The 19,210-nt window shown below is 39.8% G+C and overlaps 1 protein-coding gene across 2 annotated transcripts in view; it reads right to left on the bottom strand.

The window, feature by feature from the left end:
* Nucleotides 1–3,494: 3,494 nt before the first annotated feature.
* The window catches only part of LPXN (leupaxin), a 32,252-nt gene continuing 16,536 nt past the window's right edge, over nucleotides 3,495–19,210 (bottom strand). For both annotated transcript variants that reach the window (XM_084771765.1, XM_084771766.1), the window contains exons 4-9: nucleotides 14,780–14,879; nucleotides 11,839–12,006; nucleotides 10,990–11,163; nucleotides 10,790–10,871; nucleotides 5,189–5,337; nucleotides 3,495–4,863 (exon numbers count right to left, since the gene is read on the bottom strand). In XM_084771765.1, coding sequence (XP_084627891.1) covers nucleotides 4,594–4,863; nucleotides 5,189–5,337; nucleotides 10,790–10,871; nucleotides 10,990–11,163; nucleotides 11,839–12,006; nucleotides 14,780–14,879 — 943 coding nt within the window. In that variant the 3' untranslated portion in view covers nucleotides 3,495–4,593. The remainder of the gene's footprint in view (nucleotides 4,864–5,188; nucleotides 5,338–10,789; nucleotides 10,872–10,989; nucleotides 11,164–11,838; nucleotides 12,007–14,779; nucleotides 14,880–19,210) is intronic.

Below are 19,210 nucleotides of genomic sequence, written 5' to 3' on the forward strand. Positions count from 1 at the left end.
GATCAAAGAAAGTTAAAACTGGCTTCTACTTGATTTCCCATCCCTGTCATCAATTACATCCCTTCGTCTTTACCCAGCATAATGTTTCAAAGTCCAAAATCATTATAGTCTAAAATCAAATTCCCGTATGGGCTAAAGTTTAAAGAAAGTGAAGTCCTCCTTGTTTTGGTCTGTACATTGTTGACAATAGTTGTTCAGCAGCTGTGATCCGAAAGTGCCCTCACTGTAATTGGGCTGTTATCCCAAGCAAAAATATTAATCTATACTACAACATCTGCTAAGGTTCAGAGGTATCTAAGATGGGAAGGGAAATGGATTTACTTCATCAAGATGGAAAAGATATATGCAATGTTCCACAACCCTAAATGCAGGTGTGGTCTTCACACAAGATAGGCATCATATGCTTTTTCTATCTGGGCACTGCCTCGCCTCCAAGATTTACCAATCCTGTAGGTCTCAGTAGATTTCCATTTCTCTTTGAGCTAGGTGGATCTCAACACTCCAAATGCTGGGACCCTTTAATACAGTTCCTCATGTGGTGGTGATCTCCGACCATAAAATAATTTGTTGCCACTTCATAACTGTAATCTTGCTACTGTTATGAATCATAATATAAATATCTGATATGCAGGATATCTGATAAGCAACCTTTTAGAAAGGGCATTTGGCCCTCAAGGAGATTGCAAACCATAGCTTGAGAACCATGGATAGTTGTGCTAGTGGCAAGTTCCCTCTAACACCCTCTCTTAATGTCTTGGTGACTGGCAGAAGCTTCTCCAGTCTTGTATGTGAGTACTACTGCTGGCCTTACTGAATACCTGCTTGTAAATCATCTCTTCATTGTAAGTCACTCCTCATTTTCAAATATGTGGGGGTTTGGGTTTCTGTTTTGTTTTGGATGTGTGTGTGTGTGTGTGTGTGTGTGTGTGTGTGTGTGTGTGTGTGTGTGTTTGCAGTTGTAGGGGTTGAACCCAGAGCCTTGAACATGCTATACAAGTTTGTTACCTTTATTTCATCTGGGAAGGGTTTTTCCCACATTAGGTGTAAAGGACTAAACAAAAGCTGATTTTGGTGTTTCTTTTGTGTGGATGGTGGTAGGGGGTAATGTGTGTGTGCAGGTTGTATGAAAGTACCTGTGTATTATTTTTTTCAAGATAGTCTCTCACCATTTAAGTTATGCTGAATATCCTTTGAGCCCTAGGAATCTACTGACCCCAGCCACTTCCCTGCATCCGGATTACGGTGTACATCAGCACACCTGGAATTTTATGTACCTTGAGGCCGGACCTCAGGTCTCATGCCTGAGTAGCAAACATTTTACCAACTGATGATGAAGCCTATGATGCTTCTCAATGCTGTGTTGCTAAAAGCTATGAGTACCTCTTCCGTGTGTTTCTTGTGACACCACAATGGCTGGCTTTCCTGTTCTTTAACGCCAAAGTTTCAACTACACCTACTTGGTTGCTTTTGAAATTCTGCAAAACTAAGATCTTTAAAATGTTCACTTTGAGCATGTGAGTTTCAGATTTAAAAAAAAAACAGACAGATTTTTAAGTGTTCCCATAAGCTTTACAGAGCCCTTGTGGTTTTAGGACTTTTAATCCATCTGGCCTCTATTCTGAGAATGATTCCACTTTGTCTTATGCCAAACTGCACAGTGCAGGCCCCCAGCACACTCATATTCACTGATAGGAATCTTATCTATGCTGGTCTAGTTAGGATGACTCACCACAGTTTTGTTAATAAGAACTAGAAAAAAACCCAAAACTTTTCCTCTCCATATAGTTCACAGAGGAACACATGTCTGGCAACCATCACACACCATGAAAGGAACTCATTACCAAACTTGTATGGAAAAGCAACTGTGTCTGTCAAAGCATCACCCTGGAGAATGCAGGATTTCTTTCACAGAATAGTGGGCCAGGCCAGAACTCTCCATCAACAGCAGATCTCTGAGTTCTGAGTCTGTGATAAACTACTCTCTGTGCACATGGAGCCACGGAGGGAAAAGTCTTGCCCAAGAAAAGGGTTTTATGTTTCAAACACCTAAAAGCTACTTAGAACCAAGAAAAGGAGGTAGGTGATCATTTAGATAATCTACTTCTGGGCTTGAGGGAGGGGTGTTCTTAAGGAGAATATTTACCTGGGGGTGGTTTTCCTGTTAAAAGACTGAGTATCACAGCAGCATCTTTTGTGGAGCAAACATAACCACAAGAGAAAGGTGTTTTCATTCTAAACTGGGTGCTCATAAGTTCTAGCATTTCTCTGATATTTTTAAATATTTAGACTGTAAAGAAATCTCAAAACAGCCAATTCTTCAAACAAAAATAGACACTGAGAACCTGGACATTCCTTCTTTTGCATTAAAACCCAAGTTTACTTTGTCAAACTGCCAAAGTGACTGTGAACACTGCTATGATGTCATCAGTGAAGATAGAGTGCCAAAGACACTAAGAAGCTGAAAGTGCATTTTGCTTCATGTGGTATGTTCAGATAGCCAAACAGGACAGAAAGCCAGATGGCTCCATATCTCTCTGGTCTCCTACATATGTCCCTATTTTAGAGAATTAACTGTCTCTACTTCTTTTTACCTCTCAAAACTCTCTTTTTATTCACCCTAGCAAAGGGGACTTCTAATATCTTGGCAAGAATCACTCAATCCATTTTAACCTTTTTAGAAATATTATTCTCCTACCTATCTAAAAATAATATATTCGGTCCTACTTTAAAAGTGGAACACCTTCTAGTGAAAGGGAGATTGCCTTAGAATTTTTATAATCTAAGATTCTAAAAATCTGTGGCTTTTGCTTTAGTAAAAGAAGCATATTATTATTTTTAAGTTGTGGGAAAAAAAGTATACCACCCCCACCACAGAAAACAAAGTCTAAAAGCCTCACTTATAGAAGCATGGCTCCATATATATCCTATTTTATAAACAAACCAATAGGATCCAAGAAACTCACATTCTTCAGTAACTTGTAAAGTTTTATATAGATTAAAGTATTTTGAAAGAAAAATTACTTAGGGCACATGGCTTGGATTTCCTGTCCAAACTAAAGGACCATCACTTAATTGTTTTTAACATCTTTCCTCAGAGAACCTGTGCACAGATATTTGTCATCTGTCACCATGAGGCAGTTTTGAGTTTGAAGAAGATATATCCTTTATTTTTCACTTTTGAAATGTATTTGTTAGGTATTGAGAGAACAGCCAGATCATTTTACAGAAATGAAATGATGAAAGCAAATTCTAAAAGCCTTGCTATCTGGTAATGATTCAAAGATTTAAGTCTGAAAAATAAACTGGCTAAAGGTCCAAATTAAAGAGAAGAATTATAAACAACGTGTCTCTTGTAGTTTCTTCTGATTTAAGAAGGGGATAACTGCTATATGCAAGGAAAGAAGAGAAGGGGTAAATTCTAACTGCAAATAGTGCCTCGTGTTCTATAACATGGGTAGCAGAAAGTTTATCTACCAAACGAATATGACAGTGAGTCATCAAAACCACAAGCTGCTTTATTTATCACATATGTCAGTTAAAATACACTTCCTCTTAAAAAGCAAAACGAAGAGACATTAATGGTTTAAGAGTAGTGTAATGACTCCTAAACACTGCAAGAGAGCAGACTCTGGGGCCCACATGCGAGGATCCGAACCGGGCATCAGTGGAGGTAAAAAGTGAAAAAGATTTAGTATATTATATATTTTAGCTTTGAAAGCCATAGAAATCAGTTATCCCAGTTTTTTCTCTATAAAAGACCCATTTTTCCAAAGCATTATGCACAAATAATTTTAATAGACTATAATGACAGATGATATTTTCATAATTTTTAAATATAAAATGAAGTCAATGACTCAGAAAAGTTATCTGCTGCAATGAGTTTGAGGGAAGATTTCATAATCTTTATCATTACAGATATAAAGTGTGATGGTTCAACTTTTTAGTGCTTGATAGGGAGGAGTCATGATAAAAAGGTAAATATGAAATCATTTGATTATAGTAGTAACATCTAACATTTGAAATGCATCCATGTTCTTCTGTATAATTGTATTAAGAGTCAAGTATTTTATTTCACATCTGTTATAACTGCTATTGCAAATGAGAAATACTATGTCTTATTTCCAGGAGATATACAAAGAGCAACTTTTTCTCCAGGGAATTTGTGCAAACAAATATAAATTTCAAAGCTAAAATATATAATATACTAAACCAACTCTAATATTGCTTCTTGTGTTTTACTGTCAGATTAAATTACAGCTTTTATGGATGATTAAATTTTAGTACATTTTCAAAAAAAAGTGAAAAAGAGAAAACCAGCAGTGGAATGAATTGTGTACAAGAGAAATAAACCTTTAGCGGGTCCTGATAGCATAATCTAAGTCTAAGTGCAAATACATAACTAAAAATAATGAGAAGTATCTTCAAATTAAGAGGATAAGCCCAGGAACATCTAGAAATTCCCTTATTTGTTCATCATTTTTATTCGTACTCTATTAGCCCACTGAGCAGAAGATCAGGGACAGAAATTACGCTCTTTCCTATCTTGGTCTCAGTTTTACAGGCAACATAAAGTAGATGTGGGTCAAAGGGGAACTACTGTGAAAAAAGCTTGTTGAAGCAGAGCTGACAGTAGGTCTTGTTGTTCTGCTCTTTGAAGATGCCTTTCGAGAGCTGTGTCAGGCAGAAAGCACACACAAAGTGCTCAGGATGAAACTTATGCCCCATGGCACTGATGCAGCGGCCAGTGATGGGCTGCCCGCAGCCATGGCAGAGGGTCCCTCGGCGGTGATGATAATGGAGTTCACAGAACGGACGGCCATCCAGTTCAAAGAAGGAGCCAGAAGAAAAACTACTGAAGCAGTCCTGAGGGTGGAGTGAACACAAAGAAAACGCATGTCAAGAGATAATGCCACCAAAAACTTTCATCTTCAGAATTCCTGCCACTCACCTACCAGGTTTAGGATTTTTACTTAGGTCCTTGATAACCAAAGGGTAGATTACATATTTGCAAATCAGACCAGCAAACACCGAAAATTGGTTATGTGTACTATTTAAAAACAAATAAACAAACTAACTAACATGGGTTCTTATCCTTGGACTAGACCATCTCACAAAGTCGCAGGTAATCCTCTCAGGGAAGAATATGCTTTGATTTTTCCTAAAACTTAATTTAATTGAACATACAAACCCCACAGACAAAGCACTCTGGGTGCCAGACAGTGTTCATGGCTGAAATGTAGTTTTCCAACACTGGGCGGTTGCAGCCACCACACTTGGGTGAGAACATGGCTAAGAAATCCTTTCGACAATATGGTTTCTTGTCCTTCTCATGAAAACCTGAAGAGATAAAATCAAAGATTCGTAACTGTTGCCTGGGTCCTTTAAAGCTACATTAGAGGCAGACATAAGGATATTGCTGTAACTCCTCCCAACTTCAGTGTCCCCATATTCAAAAAGGAGATGATGCAGGCGTCTTTCAGCATAGACTCTGCTTTGCAGTCTAAGTAGGAAGGGCTTAATAGCTTAATGCAAAGTTCCCTTGACCTGAAGTTATGTTCCTGACACTGAAACAACTTGTGACTCAGCTCAAATGGTCATCCTTCGAGAGGATCAACCTGGCCATTATTTGTCAGTTCTTCTGTCTTCGTTGTCTTTGTAGCACTTACTTTGCCTTAAATCATCATTACGGTCTACTTTCCCTTACTGAACTAGAAACCACTCCTCTTGCTACCATTACCCCAGCCCATATTTAAAATACCTTAAAGCAAAATAATACTTAGTAGCAGTTGCCTTTGGTAAGTTATTTATAACTAACTAGTGGAAGGAGATAGAACTCACAGTCAACGCCTGAAGCCAGTGCGTCCTATCTCACCTCTGCGTGGGAAGTGATAGGTCAACCAAGAGTGAATAATACCCTAAGCAAAACTGTGTAAACACGAGAACCCACTCTGTGCCCCACCAGCCTAACAGCATGCGACAAAGTGTGTTTAAAGGACTCCTCAAACTGCCTACTCAGTAAACATCCTAGATGTCCTAAGATGACAGGCTAAATCACAAAACTGTGATGGGACGGCAGGGGTATGACCCAATCACCTAGCCACTGTTCCTGCCCATACTTCTTGTCACTGTTGGATGCAGCTTGCATCACTCATCAATTATGTTTTCTCTTTTAAAAAAAGAAAAGGGCGAGTTGTAAAAATTATAAGAACTATGGACCTAAGACTCAAAATTAGTAATTTTATAACCTATCCTGTGCTATTCCTCTGACCTTGCAGACTCAGGAAGCTCACTTTACTTTTATCTTTTTTTTTTTTCCTGATCCATTCAAAATATTTCTAGAGTCTCTTTAAAATAAACTGAATGTCAAACCCTCACCACTTATGAAAAGACACGGCAGGCATCTTCCTTGCTTTTGGGCAACACGGTATTCTTTTTAATGTCTGCATGCTTCACTCACCTGAGAAATTATTAAAATGCAGAATGCTAGATTACCCCTCACCATGTGCCCAGGTTTTTTGTTTGTTTGTTTGTGTGTTTGTTTTTCAGTGTGTCTGGTACGGTACTGAAGACTTGGCATTTTTAACATGCCCCCAAGTGATGTAAGTTGGTATTTCCTAGAAAACTGCAAGACAAGGGACCTAACCTAGGTATGACCCCATTTAGAAATCTTCAGGGCAGTTGGTCTCAACAGTGAGACAGCAGGGGAGCAAGAGCTTCCGCTTCACCTTGTGTTAGACTCAGGAGGAGAATCAAAACAATCCACTAAACTTGCAGTAATGTCCCCACACTTACTAACCCAATAAGCTGGGAAAGTTTCAGCATTACTGTCCCTAAGGCTCTCTTTCTAGGTCCAATTACCTCAAGAGAGTGAATGAGAGACACTGACAATTAAAAGTACCACAGAGAGAAGAGAGTGTTTTTACTCCAGTGTGACTCTCAGCCACAGGAGAAATTAGAGAGCACCTGCATGGCCCTGATAATGAACAATTAAAAAGAAAGGCATAGGCACTGAGGACATAGTCCCTTAGAAAGGATGCTAAGCACCAATGCATTTAGAAACTTGAGCCTTAAAGAGGGATTCTCTGAACTAAGGAAGAATACAGATGGATTTAATTTCCCAGGAGGTTCCATGGTTAAACTGTTAATATTGAGATTCTGTATGTGACTATGTAGCTTGGAATAAAAGGATGCTATCTAATTAATGGACTGACCATACGGCAGAATACCCATTTACAAATAAGCCAGGAAAAAGGATAGAACTATAAACCAAAAGGAGCTCCTACTTGATAAATATCCCCTTTGCCTGCTGTCTCCATTAATACTTGTGTTTAATGTAGTTCCATGCTAATTCCAAATCATAATGACCCAACCAACCCTGCCAGGTCATGAGGAGCCCAACTCAAGAACAATGAGACCAGACACGCTTTGCAGTCATCCAAAGCATTGCACATTATTCTTTTGCACATAACTATGGCTGTGCTTCAAATGTGCCTTTCCCTGTTTCTAGGCAACGTCTACATCATAAATACCAACAGGCAGGGCTGTCCACCCTCTCCTTATAGGTGACTGGTGATAAGGCTAAGTTCAATTCCACTGAAGTCTAACTCTGGAGAATTAGGTTTATTGGGTTTATAGAGCAGCCACACCCACCTGGAAGTCTCCCTGAACATAAATAAGAACTTTTCTATAGCTGCATAGATGGAATCCCCTCTTCCACTAACCTTACACACACTGTAGGTTCTAGCACCTCCAGAGAACATCAGACTATGTACCACTAGGTCAGGATCATATTCAGCTGGCCAAGAAGTGACCCTTTTTATCACCTCTTTTTATGAAGAAATATCAACAACTACCAAGCTCAGTTAGTGTCTCATGAAAGTAGCCACCTCTGTTCAGATGAAGGTGATGGCTGTTATGGTTGGAGGAAAGCATTCTGCAACAGAGAGTATTCATTTAATGGCTATTAATTTATTCTAGTTTATTCACATTTCTATTGCTATGGGTACATGCAAATATGACACATTTAGAATGATTTAGAACATTGCTTAACCACAGTACAATACAGAAATGAAAGACCTAATGATTTATTAAGTGCATTGAACAAGCTCCAATGAACAGTCAAATCACTATAAAGAACATTATGTCAGTGCTACTGTGTATGGCTCTATTGTCCAGTAAACATCATGTTGGTACTGAGAAAGCAATGTGGTCTAGAAACAGGAGAAGAATCGAGTATTAGTCAAAGAGCAGTTAGAAACTGTTAGCAAAAGTGTGATGTGGAATTTATAGTCATTTGAATTTGAATCCTATCCCCTTCAACCTTCTAGTTAGACTTTAGGACAGAGGTATCAGTCAATAGAGTGCTTGCCTTTTAAACACAAGACAAGGAATTCAGATCCCCAGAACCCACCAAAAATACAAATAAGCAAATAAATAAATACACAGAACAGGCATGGTGACATACCTTCGCAATCCCAGAACTGGGAAACAGAGACAGGTGGTATCTTGGGACTAAACAGACAGACAGGCAATCCTACTTGGCAAGCTTCAGGCCTTATCTCAAAAAAAAATTTTTTTTAATGGAGGCTAAAAAATAATCCCCTAAGGTTGCCCTCCAGTGTCTACATGCATGGGTGCATTTGGGAGGTGTAGGGAAGAGGATGGGAGTCATCAGCACTTACATGGTAAGTCTGAAGCCAGCCTGAGCTACTAGGTGACACTCTGCTCCAAAGGCAAAACAAACAGGGGGGCAGGCAGAGAATATCAAAACCATTCAGGAAAATACAAACCTTGCTAACAGTTAAAAATGGTCACATAGAAAAGATAAAATAGGGATGATGAGATGTTCTAGTTGGTAGAGGAACTTCCTGCCATGCCTGGGGACCTGTGTTCAGTCACTGGGGCCCACGAGGCAGAAGGAGAGAACTACCTCACACTTGTCTTCTGACCTCCACATGCACATCACAGCACGCTCACATTCACACACAAAATAAAGATGCAACAAAAAAATTTGACAGTACAAAAAAAAAGGACAAAATATTAATGAAATTTCTCAATTATGGAAGCTGAGTCCAGTCTTAAGAATTATGAGTGCAAACAGTTGCCACCATATATTAATACACTTCCCATAGACAACTCAAGGGCAGTGACAGAATAAAAACATGTAAGCAATTATCTAAATTATAAAAGAATCACAAAAGAAAGAAAGAAAGAAAGAAAGAAAGAAAGAAAGAAAGAAAGAAAGAAAGAAAGAAAAGGGAAGGAGATGCTACTATGAAAATATCAGTAAGAGGGTTGTTTGCTTGTTTTTCAGTTTGTTTGTTTTTATATAAAGTAAATTACAGGAGTATCCTCTAACTTGACAGAACTAAGACAGAAAGAAACATCCACTTTCACTGTTGGTTCTTCAGGATGAGACCTGTCAGGAACTGAGTGCAAAGTATGCCTCAAGTTTATGACGGGACTAGTTCAAAGTCTGAAAAGGCCATTGGAAGGTCAGGTGCTCCTCCATGCCACAAAACACAGGGATTACCTGCAACAATTTAGTAGAGACTCTGGGTGCTCTAACATACCTAAGAAATAAGTCAAGCTGCCCAGTTGGAGGGGAAAAGGCAATTAAGAAAAGCTCTCAAGGGACAGCTTCCCTGCTGCTGCATCTGCCCTGCCCAAGATCTCCCACCTGCTTAAGCTCAGTGGGTCTCAAAAATCAATCCATCAAACAAACAAAAAAAATCCCAGAACCAAAAACAGCAAAACATCATCGGTTTGGAAAGGGTACTTGTCAGAAGTAAAGGGGTAAAATGAGGCAGATGGGAGATTAGAGAGGGAGGCCATAGTTATCAGGATGCACACTATACATGTAGGGAGTTTTCCAAGAGCACATTCAGTGAGATAAAGAAATGGGGTCCAGGACCCGAGGATCTGAAGTTTTAGAAAGGGAGTAACAGCAGCTCCCAGGAGTATGCTGGGGAGAATGATGAAAAGGACGGCTGCTTAGCAGAAAGACAGCATCTCAGGTTGGAGCAGCAGGGTTGGCCTCTCTTGCCAGATCACCAATAAAATAAAATGGAACAGACATATTCATAGATACAGATGACTGTTTTGAAAAATATTTTACAATTCTATCAGGTAAATTCGTGGTAAGTGCCATGAAAACTACACTAAAGGAAAGTAATTGAAATGTTAGCTCCAAGGGGAAAAAAAATGGGTTCATACCTTTAAGTAATAGGGACATACTGTGTGTGAGAGGAGTGTGGGGTGTATGTGTGCTTGCATGTTTGTGTGAATACAAGCATGCATGTGCCATGATTCATGACAACCTCTGGTGACAGTCCTTTCTTTCTGTTTGAGACAGTCTTTTCTGTTTGTGCTGTGTGCATGAAGCTAGCTGGCCTTCGAGCTTCCAAAGACTCTCCCGTCTCTGCCTCACATGCCTGGTAGGAAAGCTGGGGTCCAGACTTGTACTACCAGACCTAGGTTTTAAGCAGTCACTAGAGACTCAGACTCAGGTCTTCTTCATATTTGTTCAGCAAATGCTTCACCTACCAAGTTATCAATTGAAGCCATGGTCTGTTTTTAAATGATGAGTTCTCACTTCTTTAATTTAAAAAATAAATATAAACAAAAATTAGTAATGTTAGGGAAAGGTAGAGAGATAACATCTAGGCGTGAACTAGGCTTGTAAGTGCCAGTCCTGAGAGCCAAAACACAGCAGACAGTGGTCCCCAAGGAACAGTGCTATTGGCCTTCCCATCTCTCCCTCAGGGTTTGCTGCAGCCTCCCCTCCTACCTTCTGCACCAAACACCTCTCCACAGTGAGAGCAGAAGAAGTGCTCTGGGTGCCATGTCTGGTTCATTGCTGTCAGCACTTTCTGGAAACGGGACACAGAGAGAGGTATTAGAAGGCTTCAGGGTTGTAAAACATGCCCAGGGTTCTTAATGCATCATTATACACCACACAGAAGCTGGCAGGACCGTGCAGTTACTCACATCCGTGATGGGGGCAGCACAGTAGGCACAGCGCGGAGAGAACAGGTGGTGGTAGTCCTTGGAGCAGTAGGCCAGGCCGCTCCGTTCAAAGAAGGGGCTGGAGCCAATCTCCTCCTTGCAGTGAGTGCAGACAAAGTGCTCTGGGTGCCAGGACTGCCCCAGAGCGTGGATCACCTGGGGATATCACAGAGACGGCCATGGCAGTGCAGCCGAACGTAGCTCTACAGGGCACTCTGCATGCTGCAGTCCGTGTGGACCACACCTCCCGAGTTATACAAAAACAAGGCCCAGACCAGTGTTGTGCTAAGGCCATCTGTGGCCATGCTTAAAGGGTAGTAAACGGGATGTGACATCCTAACTGATCAAGAAGCCAGGCAGATACTACTCCTCAGCTCTGAGTGTCTTGTCTCTCCTCCTTCCTGAGTCAGATCGGAAAGCTCTGTACCACAGATTCAGAGCAAGTCTCGGTATCTCTGACTTAAAGTTACATTTAGCTGAAATTGCAGGTCATCTCATTAGCAGCAGTGAACAAAAATAATTAGGAACTCAAACCTGGAAGCCAGGCTGTTCTGGACCCAAATGTTCCCTTTGCTTCTTACTTTCTAGACCTTCGTGTTGCCAGCTAGTGTCTCTGAGCTCTTGGATTCCTTGTTTTTGCAGAAGGTACGATAATAAAACCTCCTTATGAGGTTGATTCAACCATTAAATGCAGGAATATTACAAAGCACTTAGCTCAGTGTCGAGACTACTGTAAGCAGTCAGCGATTGGTAACAAGCACTACAACATCTTATAAAGAGAAAGAGACATCCTTGGACATCCACAGACACTGGCATCCTGGACCACCCTACCTTCCCAGCAATTGGTTTCTTGCAGGAGGCACAGTGGCCCTTGGGTACTGTGGCAATCCCAAGATCCTGTAGTTCCTGTTCCAAACCCCCAAGCATTGAGTCCAGGGACGCCTTATGATCTTGCTTGTCGGGCAAGTGTTTCCTGCTGGCATCTGCTTCCACTGAAACCTGGGACAAGGAAACAACCAGGAAGACAAATCAGCTTGGGTGCACCTTTCTTCTCTTTGACATCTGTTATACAACCTATCAGTTTATCTCTGATAGCTGATCTTCCCCAACCTTCCTCCAAGGTGCTGGAGACACCCAATATGAACATCACTAAAAACACTTTTATTTCTATTTCATTTTAAATTCCTTGGACAAATGAAATCAGATCATTTGTTATTTATTTGTAAATCTTCTGTCTGCCAAAAAAAATGAATGTACAAAGATTATTCTTTGTAGCAATTATAGTGGCCCCAGATAAAAATTAGTTATCTCTTCCTTTTATTCATTTATTAATTTTCAAGCACCTAATTTGTTCCAGTCAGTATTCTAGGAACTTGTTATGAAGCAATATATAAAACATATCAAGTTTCTAGAATTCTCATTCTATGAGTGGCAGGTAATAAACATATGCTGCATGTCAGATAGAGAAAAGTTGTACATTATATAAGAGATAGATTTGAGGGGTGTATTATGATGAATAAAAACTGATTTAAGCAAAAGTGCCTCTGAGGAAGTGATAATTGAGCATAGGTACTCAAAAACCCAAACATTAGTGACATTAGTGAAAAGGTCAGTCCAAAGAGAGAGGGCCTAAGAAATGAAATATTTGATATATTAGAAGAAAATTTACAAGATCATCAGGGCCAGAACAAAAGAACTAAGACTGAACATACAGAAGAGTGTATGAAGAAAAGCAAAGATTACCTAGGTCTTTTCTGGCAGAAGTTTGGTTTGTATGCCAAAGTCATGAGTCCAACTGAAGGGCAGCAAATTTGAGAATGAGGGAAGCAGATGTGCAGGAATACTTGTAATGGTTTGTGTGATGTTCAAGCTCAGTTGAGAGGGAAGGTAGTGAGATTGTCAATGGATTAGAATTATTCAAACACAGATCCAAACTAGGTATTATAAATTCAATCAGCCAGGCTCAGTGGCTGGAAGCAGAGGCAGGTGGATCTCTGAGAGCTCCAGGCCAGTCTAGTCTATATAGCGTGTCCAGAATACCCAAGGCTATACAGAGAAAAAAATCCTGTCTTAATAAAAAAAAAAGACAAAAAATAAATAAACCATTCAATCCAGTTGTACACACACACACACACAAGATAGGGGAGAGACAGAGAGAGAGAGAGAGAGAGAGAGAGAGAGAGAGAGAGAGAGAGAGAGAGAGAGAGAGAGAGAGAGAGACTACCTTTTCCTTTATCCTTTCATGTCCTTTCCATCATGGGCTGCTGCTATATCTACCTACCTAATGTTTATCTTATCAGATAGATACAGTGATACTCTCTCTGCCTTCTCATCTATTTTTTTTTATCATCAAACAGATAGTCAAAGCTTCACACCCAACTACTCTCATTTTGTCTTCCCAATCTCATTTTCTATTTCATTGTTGAGAGCCTTCTTGTTGAAAACACTGATCCTTAAACAGATTATTTTCTCCCCCTTATATGATAGAATTAGTGTTTGAGAGGTATCTATTCAAATGGTTAATACCATGAGATACCAAAATAGTATGTTACATTTTTTAAATTAAATGAGTAAAAATATAATGTATCCTCCATATCTACACCTCTTTGCTTACGTTTTCCAAAATACTTCTAGACACATATGAATTTTCTAGTGACCTGCAGGGGGCAGAAGGAGACAACTGAGGACAGATGATATGGAAATGGTTTTCTGTAAATATTTTACTTACTGTGTATGTATTATCTTTAAAACACACATTCTAAGATACACTGGATTGTGTCAATTCACTCAACTTTAGTGTAAACATTAGCTAATTATAGAGTATTAGCCAACAGAGGGGCTTGTTTGTGACTTTTTTTTCATCTATCACTCCAACAACTATATGTTAGTGTGTGTAGGCACTGAGTGGGATATTGAGAGTCTAATGTCTTGCCCCTGCCCTCCTCTATCACACATTTTAACAGTCTGCCTTAAACATTTCATACAGATTTCGTGGGTATGCATCTTAACTTCCAACAGATTTAAAAGGGTTGGAAGGCTACACAGAGAAACCTTGTCTTAAAAAACAAAAACAAAAATGAAAAACAAAACAAAGCAAAAAAGAAAAGAAGGAAAAAAATTTAGATCTATTTCCTTGATAAATGCATAAGACTCCTTATCTGGTTTCTGCTTTCTGCCAGGATGCACGTGTTTGCCATTTTCACTCCACAGACCAGAACAAAGAACAGATTTTATCTCAGTGTGGCTCAGAACTCATCCTTCCTACTTCGGCCTCCTTGCTGTGCCCCAGCCTGCCCACGGGCCTCTTTGCCCTGCTCAGGCATGTGCCTTTAACAGACCTCCTGCGTCATCATGCCTGAGTCTTCGCCCCCCAGGCTCTCTCTGACTTTTATCATTCTGTGTCCAGGCCTCACCTATTCTTCAACGTCCATTCTAACTCCCATCACAACTGCTCAGATAAAATCCACAGAGCCTCTCAAAATCCCTCAGCTTTGCTCCACTCATTATGGAAAATCGCCAACTTTTTATTCTAAAAGCACTGCAGAATTTCATGACTGGCTATAGTAAGAGCACTCCAAGCCCCTCTAGATCAAGGCCTGTTACCTCGTATTGTGTTATGTTTCATACCCAAATGAGTTTCTCCACCAAATTAAATGTAGTCTAGGAAAATGAATATTGCCTTAGAATCCAAAGCAGATGATGACTGATGATTACCAAGCTAACTTGGTCCCTCTCTAGGACCCAGGGACTTTAACATCCAGACTGTACTCACCTTGGCCTGCATCGCACTCAGGTGGGCCATGAGCTCATCCAACTGAGCTGCCGCTGAGGTTTTAGGAGGTGGTACTGATTCTTTTGGCTCTTGGATCTCACTACAGAGAGAATAAAAGTTATACTAACACATGAAAACTTAAATAACTGTTAAGTCACACATAACATACCAGAGGATGCCATTTTACCTATTAACCTATTTGATATGAATCTAAACAACAGAGACAGGAAGTATTTTAAATATGGCTGTTATTCTAAAGTATTTAATAAGGCCTCTCTGCATCGTGTATCTGTTTCTTTTTGGCCATATAAGTAAATGAATGAATGAATGAATGAATAAATAAATAAAATAACCTACTTGTTCTCAAGTGTATAAAAAAAGCACTGGACATGTCTCCAATTGCTAAAGTCCCAGAAATCTCAGAATAGAGCTGTAAAGCCTGTTAAAGAGTTTTAATAGAATGTTTTTAAATTATACAATGAATGGTTTTAAAGGCAACCAAGAAACCTGAGTAAACATTCTCCTAAAGATGACTAACAGTCACCAGGTATATGAAAAGGTGATCAACCTCATTAATCATCCTGAAGATGCAAATCAATATTACTATGAGATACCACTTTGTACCCAACACAGCATGAGGCAAATGTTGGCAAAGATATAGAGAAAAAGAACCAAAGTAAACTGCCAGTGGTATGCAGGTTGGTGTCGTCACTATGAGAAACAATATGAAGGTTCCTAAAGAAATGAAAAATAGAACTACCATATGACCCAGCAGTCCCTCTGCTGTGAAGGAAATGAAAATAACCCACAGTAAAGAAGTCTGTGATCCTATGTTCCTCACAGAGTTATTTACATAGTGAAGTTATGAAAAGAACCAAAGTATCTGTGGATGAATGAATGATGTAGCAAAGCTAAACTGACATAGACATTGAATATAATTTAATTTTGGAGAAGAAAGAGATCTTGACTTTTGATTCAACATAAATGATCATAAAAGACATGTTGTAACATGGAATGTGGGTTAACCTAAATCTGTATTTACAGGTTGTGGTCACTCATATTTGGTTTCAGAATAAATGATGTTGTATCTCCTTTGAGGTAACATTTATGTTTTACATCAACATATAAAATCAATTTCATCAATCTTCAAGAAAACAGCTTAAGGAAAAAATTAGTTTTTACCTATTAATCATAATTTTAAAGATCTGGCAATATACAATGTTAGTTAAGATTATATACATGCATACACACATATATGTAAGCACCTATACATATGGTATATACATGTGTTATAAAGATTTCTAAAACACTCTTTCAGATAGAATCTATCAACATTTCAAATATAAATACACTTTATTTCACAACTTCACTTTTAAGTCTATATCTTTTTTGTTGTTGTTGTTGTTGTTGTTTTCAAAACAGGGCTTCTCTGTGTAGCCTTGGCTGTCCGGGACTCACTTTGTAGACCAGGCTGGCCTCAAACTCATGAAGATCCACCTGCCTCTGCCTCCCAAGTGCTGGGATTAAAGGTGTGCGCCACCACCACCCAGCGTAAGTCTACATGTTACAGAAACATAGACATGAAAACACAACCTAGGACTATTGGGGGAGAGGAAATGAAGTAGCCAGAGAGGAGACAGGAACATGTGAAAGGGCAATAAGGCAGAGACAGATTAGAAGAAAGTATAATGGCACATATGAAGATGCCATAATGAAACCCACTAACTTTGCGTGCTGTGGTGCTTTTAATGAGAAATGTCTCCCGTTGGAAGGTCCACACTTAGTGATGCTGTTGAGAGAGATTATTGGGAAGTTCAGCCTAGCTGGGGTCGGGGTTTGAGAGTTACAGCCTTGCTCTCCAGTTTGCTCTCTCATTTGGGCTTACAGTTGTGGAGGGATAAACGTCCAGAATGGCTGTGGGACATGGCCGTAAGCCACAAGCACGGCAGTGGGGCGTGGCCATAAGCCACAAGCATGGCCGTGGGGCATGGCAGTAAGCCACAGGCATGGCAGTAAGCCACAAGCATGGCAGCAGGAGAAAGAAGCTGAGAGATCACATCTCAGCTACAAGTACAAAACAGAACAAACTGCAGGGCAAAGCCATAAACTCTCAAAGCTTGACCCTGTTTGTACTTTCTTCAGATAATAACAAATAATCATGCTACCTTAAAGTTAATTAAAAGAAAATAGATAGATAGATAGATAGATAGATAGATAGATAGATAGATAGATTAAGACAGACAAAAGAAGTTGATTACAGTACAGGGCTTTTTGAGTAAACAAAAAGTAAACTGAGCTAAGCTGTGGTGGGACATGCCATTAATCTCAGCACTCAGGAGGAAGAGGCAAGAAGGTATCCGTAAGTCCAAGGCCAGCCTGGTCTACAAAGTGAGTTTCAGGACAGCCAGGACTACACAGAGAAACCCTGTCTTGAAAAAATAAAACAAAACAAAACAACAATAACAAAAATATAAACTAAATGGTGTTAAAGTTAAATAAATTATAATTCATCCATTTTTCAGAAGAGTATGTCATTGCTAAAAATAAAGCACATATAGACTTATATAAGTTAAAAGATAATTCTAAAATATGTTGTTAAATTTAAGAAGTATGAAGTCCCCGTGCATGGCTTCCGGGGCTCAAGCTCTAGGTCTTGTGCTTGCATGGCAGGCATGTTAGCAAATGTAGCCTTTTATTGAAGCCTGCTTATTCATAAACCTCTTCACCTTATAACTGAAGAAGACCTGTTCACGTTCAAAAAATATCCACATTCTTTTAAACTAGAGCCCATGTGTCACGTATAAAAAGGAGACCACAAGTCAAGATTTTCTAACACTAGCTGACTCAGGAAAATTCTATCTAAATAGGAAACAAGAACTCGACAAGCTTACAGTTACAGAGTAGAGACCCATACAGGAAATATTGCTGAAAAGAAAGAAACCTCAAATTAGAGGCCTCTGATCTGCCCCTGGCCTTTTAAAGATAGCAAAAATGCTTTACTATGGCAATAGCCACAAGCACTTCATAATTTGAAGAGTTTTAGTAATACAGATCACAAGACATGTATTTAAAAGAAGAACAGAATGTATACTTTCCAACTAAGGAGTTTCATCATGCCAATTTTTCCTTTGTTTACTTCTGTTATATATTGTGAACTGTTCCTCCCCATCACTACCAAACATATGATTTTTGCTCTTCTTATTTTCTAATAGATATACTTATAAACTATTGCCATATTGCTATTGATGTACAGTGCTTAGAAACATCCCGATACTACAGTCATGGTTGCAATTAGGCACACTCTCAAGGTTTACTGGGAGCAGTGGGACGTTTATGTAAACTAGAGTATACAGTGGAAATAGACAGGGAATCTAGCTTTGAGTTTAGCATCATCCTATCTGGGCATGGCAGTGGTCATGGCTCAAATTATTATCACCTAGGAAATTTATAAAAATCCACGCATGGTTATGGATGGATTTTATATCATTCTCCCATACCAGTCAAAGCACTCCAGTCCAGAAAATTTAAGCAAGTTTGAGTAAGCAAATGGAATTAACACAGTAGAAAACTGATTACACAGGTGGTGAGAGAGCTAAGAAGCAAAACAGGAGACACTGAGGTTACCAGAAACCCACACCAGTGAGTCATCACCACTGATAAGCGAAAAGGATGAAAGCATGACAACATCACCAGAGCCCAGGCCTCTGCTCAGTGTGCTGGAATGACAGCAGGCTGTCAGGCTCCAACTGACAGAGATGCAGCTGCTGATAGAGACACTGGAAAGTCAAGGGCTAGGACAGGGCAAGTGCCCTGCACAGCTGCTGATCTCTCCAGCACTTCTTGCTGGTCACAGCCCATGGCAGCCAGCTGTCTTGGAGCCTGGAAAGTACAATCACCAGGGCCAGATTCCTAGAGTAGGAAAGGTTAGGAGTTGGGGGGATGGGCTCAAGGGAGATCCTAAGGTGGACTGCTATTTTTATAAGAGATTTATTAAAAGAATTATTTAATATCATAAATAGATTAAACAAAAAGCAGCGTAGTAGGGACTCTGAGGGGGGTTCAGCTCCACATGGCAGAGTAAGAGTCCCTTATGCATTTTAGGGAAAGAAAAAGGCTCTGTATCACATGACTAATGAACAGTCCATGGTTTATGCTTGCTGTCAGGCTATCTCCGATATCTGGCTGTGGTGTGTGTGTGTGTGTGTGTATGTGTGTGTGTGTGTGTGTGTGTGTGTGTAGTGGTGCTGTTGTTGTGTCTGTGGTCTGTCAGCACACTATACGTAGAATAAGCTAGAAACTTGGGGTGAGCAAAAACTAGATAAACAAGTTAAATGGAAGACATTTTAAAAAAATGGTCTGGCTCTAGCAGATCCCAGAGTAAGAAAGGGGCCAGAGGCCAGCGACCCAGTGCTGTAAGGGACAATGTCCATA

The sequence above is a fragment of the Acomys minous genome (genome assembly GCF_964271855.1).
Source record: "Acomys minous genome assembly, chromosome: 2".
Classification (NCBI taxonomy): domain Eukaryota; kingdom Metazoa; phylum Chordata; class Mammalia; order Rodentia; family Muridae; genus Acomys; species Acomys minous.